The sequence below is a fragment of the Penaeus japonicus genome, unplaced genomic scaffold (genome assembly GCF_977035675.1).
Source record: "Penaeus japonicus unplaced genomic scaffold, GWHDUDI00000001_assembly GWHDUDI00000025, whole genome shotgun sequence".
NCBI lineage: Eukaryota > Metazoa > Arthropoda > Malacostraca > Decapoda > Penaeidae > Penaeus > Penaeus japonicus.
Genome location: NW_028234427.1, coordinates 17,756,465 through 17,761,464, shown reverse-complemented (window position 1 = coordinate 17,761,464; position 5,000 = coordinate 17,756,465). Strand labels below are relative to the sequence as shown.

Below are 5,000 nucleotides of genomic sequence, written 5' to 3'. Positions count from 1 at the left end.
TGACGAGAACTCATTACAGATCAGAACCCGATTTACATAAACTAACTTTTATAACTCCGTCAAGAGAAGATACGACCTCTGTTGCCTGCACTGCAATGCGATTTCATGTATATTGCAAAACGCAACAATACCCTAAGGTGAATTTATTGAACGTAATCATAAAAGTTGTGAAAATTTATTAAACCTGTGAATAGTGTGTGGGCAGCTTGTGATCAGGAAGGTGTTGCGTGTGTGTAGCTATGTTCATGGAAGGAGAGGGGGGGGGGGGGTTGAGGATGATCGGTAGTGGGGGGGTGTTTGTGGGAGGGGGTAGAGTAAGCATGTGTGTGATTGTGTGTTGTGTATGTACATGGATGGATGGTGGGATAAGTTTGCAACTATGTAGAATGTATGATTTATATATATATATATATATATATATATATATATATATATATATATATATATATATATGTGTGTGTGTGTGTGTGTGTGTGTGTGTGTGTGTGTGTGTGTGTGTGTGTGTGTGTGTGTGTGTGTTCGTCCATATGTAATTGGATTATTTAATTATAAAAATAACACTATTAAAGAACTAATAAGTTTGAACTCACTCTCCAATTTTTTCCTCTTTGCTGTTCTGATTGTCTTCGATGGAACTGAAACAAACAGCATATGAAATGTTAAACAAAAGATGTCGTAAAATGGCTCTACGAAGACCCAAATAAAAAAAAAATATATATATAAAATATACACACATATATATATATATATATATATATATATATATATATATATATATATATATATGTGTGTGTGTGTGTGTGTGTGTGTGTGTGTGTGTGTGTGTATGTATCTATGTATGTATTAAAACTAGTTGTTGTAGTATGCAGAGCATGATCCATAGACATGATTTTGTTAACCAAGTCACAATGGAGTTAGATAAAATATCATGACTGTTAAGAAGGGAGAGGTGTAAGAAAAAAAAAAAAAAAAAAAAAAAAAAAAAAACAGTACCAACAGCAAAAAAGAAATGATGTTCAAGCCGCGAGTGTGAGTCATATGTATAATTAACGATGGTTTCCTTTATTCTCCTTCATAATTATTATGATGACTGTTGCTGCCGTTACAAATAAAAAGTTTGGACAAAGCAGCACGTTAACAGTCATCTTTTATACCAAGATTGGCAGGCAATGGGTATGATGTGGAAAAAAAGAGAGAAGAAAAGAAAAAAAAAATATATGTATATATGTAAATTAATTACAACTAAGTAAAAAAGAAAGAAAAAATAAGTTTCACGCTGGATCACGGGAGATGTAAATATTGAGAAAAAGGAGGAGGATTCACGCCGGATCAAGGGAAGTGTCCCAGGAAGGGACTAGTGTACAATAGGGTCGCAAGGGAATCCACGAAATCAAATGGGTCTCGAAAAAAAATAATGATAATAAAAAAATAGAAAATTCTTCTAGACCATGCGATTATATTCAATGTTTTTTTGTTTGTGATTATTTTTGTCTACGGAAAATACTGTCTCCGTAACATCTTCTTTATCAAATATCAATTCCTTTGGTTTATCTTCTTCACTATACAACTAAACTAAACTAAGTTCTGCAAGTTTATCTTGGATATTCAGAGCAATGTTTACTAAAATGATGTCTTGTTAACCATTTGGTGAACTCTATGGGACTGTTATAGCTATCATATCTTCCTTTTTGACAGTGATTCAAAAGTTGTTTTTTATGGTTTCGACCACAAAAGAATCCTCATGGGCCCCCCCCCCCCCCCTGTCAGAACTGGGATCCCCCTGGGCATTGGGGCTTTGCGGGGAGGATAAGGTCTCTCACACATCCAGGCGCGTGTCAGTGTTTGTGTGTGTGTGTTCGTGTTTCTGTGTGTGTTTGTGTTTGATGTGTGTTTTGTGCTCGTGTTAGTGTGTGTGTGTTCCGTGTGTTCCTGTTTGTGCGTGTGTGTGTTCGTGTTTGATGTGTATTTTGTGTTGCGTGTTTGTGTTCGTGTTTGTGTGTGTTTGCAGTGTGCGTGCTTGTAGTGTGCGTTTTTGTTATGTGCATGTTTGTAGTGTGTGTGTTGTATGTGTTCGTGTTTGTGTGTTGAGTGTGTGTGTTTATGTGTAAGTTTGCGTGTCTGCATTTGCTTGCCAGTTTCCTAGCTAGCACATGTAAATAAAGACTTGCATTTGACGACCTCAATAGTCTGCCATGAACAACAAAAACTGTGACTTTGGACTCACGTCTCTTCCTGGCTGGTTCCTTCGGGCACCCAATCGGGGTCATCATCGGAGGACCAAAGCTCGTCCTCGTCGTCGCCTTCGCCGGAACTGACACAAAAACAAACAAAGAAACACGAAAGATGATACTGCACACAATGGGCTTGTTTCAGATGTGATAATGAGTAAACACAGTAAAAAATAAAGGAATCTTATTATTTTTTTTTCTTAATGAAAACTCATAATCTAAGGTATCAAACGAGCAAAAGAAAAAAAATAATGCGTTCAGATACACACTTTACACCCGACACTATATTCAGACATTCAGATGCCGTAGGAAAAGGAAAAGGATATTTATATATTGACTCCAGGGGTTAATATAAGACTATTATAAGATAGGGAAATTCTCACTCGTTTCCTTTGTTAATTATACATACATGTATAAATTTATAATAGTTAGTATAACTATTATCGGAAAGAGTAAGCATCGAAGTGTTCTTCCAGCTTCCCTCGCCTTCCCTCGGTAATAAGGTATGTTTCTTGCTAATAAACATTTCATAAACATAGATGATGAATGCGGGCTCAGAGATGGAAATTGTGGAAGAATGTGATGTGTTTCTTTTCATGAGCGTGCTATCTCTCTGTCTTTCTCTCTCTCTCACTCTCTATCCACTTCTCCCCACCCCCCCTCTCTCGCTCCTCTACTTTCTTTTCTCCTCCTTTTCCTCCTGTTTCGTCTGAATTTCCGATAATGACAGTAAAAATGTGAATGGATGACATTTGATTTTACTTTAATATCGCATTCCAGGGCAATCTCGTGACAAACACACACACACACACACACACACACACACACACACACACACACACACACACACACACACACACACACACACACACACACACACACACACACACACGCACGCACACGCACACACACACTAAACGAAGGAAATGGAAACTCCATATGACTGGTCAATTTCAAATTTTTGGCGGGATTTTTTAAAAGCAAGGGATATCGGCGCCTCACGTTCAAATGAGGACCCACAGCCGTATTCTTGGACGTTTTCTGCGTGTCGTGGCCATGTCATGTTCATGTTGTGTCCATGTCGTGTTCATGACACGAATGCGGTAATCTAGGACGCAAAAGCGTGGCACGTTTGTGTCAGCTGCTTCAGGTTTACCAACCGTTCCAAAGTTAACATGTTTCAGATGAATGGCACTGTCCAGACGACAAATTCACAAGAGAAACTACAATCATAAGTAGCATTAACAAAAGATAGTACAATTTTGGTATGAATCAGTCGTTGTACTTGTTCCTATTTAAAGAATTGACAACCATTCCACGAACGCGCCGTTGGTAATTCACTCTACGCTCGATCAAAACAAACGGGATGGGAGGGATCGTGTGTTTATGAATAAATCTTCCTTATTTTGTCTCTGTATATATTGTACATATATGCGTATCTTTAATATATCATACATATAGATTTAATGTATACATATTTCTTATAATTATATACTTTAACTTTTACCATTCATTTAACTTCACTCTCCTTCGAAAAGTCCGCTAAAAGGTAAACAAACTCAAAATCAGCAGAGGATCCATGTTTTCCTAAAAGGGTTTGTAATCCAAGTCTAGGACAATGATGCCTGATCCAATATAGATGTTACTTTCCAAACGTAGTATGCTCATATGAAGTATTGGTAAGAAAAAGTACAGTAAAAATATGATATTTTTCACCCGTGTAACTACCGTGACAAGCCTACCCCCTTGTCACGGAGTTTCCACGATTGTTCCAATACTTTCCACGCTTTTGCCACGAACCGTGTTTCTAGAATAATAAACGCGGCATGTTCATGTCATGTACACGGCGCGCTTAGGGACTTAGAATACGGTTGCCAGTCTCATAACGGCTATGAGATGCGATGTTGTGTTTTGTGTATATTGTGTTTTTGTAATTGTGTGTATGTTGTGTTGTGTGTGTGTGTTGTATGTGTTCATGTTTGTGTGTGTTGCGTGTGTTCATGTTCCTGTGTGTTTGTATGCGTGTTGTTTGTGTTCGTGTTTGTGTGTTGCGTGTGTTCGTCTGTGTATGTGTATTAAGTGTGTTGAATGTGTTCGCATTCGTGTGTTTGTGTTCGTGTTTGCTTGCGTGTTGTATTTTTGTGTGTAAGTTTGCGTGTCTGCATTTGCTTGCCAGTTTCCTAGCTAGCACATGCAAATAAAGACTTGCATTTGACGACCTCAATAGTCTGCCATGAACAACACAAACTGTGACTTTGGACTCACGTCTCTTCCTGGCTGGTTCCTTCGGGCACCCAATCGGGGTCATCATCGGAGGACCAAAGCTCGTCCTCGTCATCGCCTTCGTAGGAACTGAAACAAAAAGAAACAAAGAAATGTTGTACACAATGGGTTTGTTTCTGATGTGATGATAATAAACACGATGAAAAATAAAGGAGTCTTCTATTTATAAGCATGCTATCTCTCTCTCTCTCTCTCTCTCTCTCTCTCTCTCTCTCTCTCTCTCTCTCTCTCTCTATATATATATATATATATATATATATATATATATATATACTTTCTTTTCTCCTCCTCTTCCTCCTGCTTCATCTGAATTTTCGATGATGATAGTGAAACTAATAACATAAATCTGAAGCGTATGGCTGACATTTTATTTTACTTTGCATTGCATTCGATCTCAATCTCGTGAAACACACACACACATATAAACATTAACCCACTAAACGAAGGAAATGAAAACGCCACATGACACTTTTTTTTTTTTTTTTTTTT

The 5,000-nt window shown here is 37.7% G+C and overlaps 2 protein-coding genes across 8 annotated transcripts in view; one reads left to right on the top strand and one right to left on the bottom strand.

Annotated features, from left to right (window-relative positions):
• The window catches only part of LOC122250289 (FMRFamide receptor), a 293,583-nt gene that overhangs the window by 148,779 nt on the left and 139,804 nt on the right, over positions 1-5,000 (top strand). The gene's annotated exons all lie outside the window — the stretch shown is intronic.
• Positions 1-5,000, bottom strand: part of LOC122250285 (uncharacterized) — a 20,862-nt gene that overhangs the window by 11,461 nt on the left and 4,401 nt on the right. For 2 of the 6 annotated variants that reach the window (XM_086551395.1, XM_086551399.1), the window contains exons 3-5: positions 4,494-4,580; positions 2,225-2,311; positions 591-635 (exon numbers count right to left, since the gene is read on the bottom strand). In XM_086551395.1, the coding sequence (XP_086407521.1) occupies positions 591-635; positions 2,225-2,311; positions 4,494-4,580 (219 nt within the window). The remainder of the gene's footprint in view (positions 1-590; positions 636-2,224; positions 2,312-4,493; positions 4,581-5,000) is intronic. The other 4 variants (XM_086551396.1, XM_043011640.2, XM_086551397.1 and 1 more) reach the window with 2 other exon arrangements.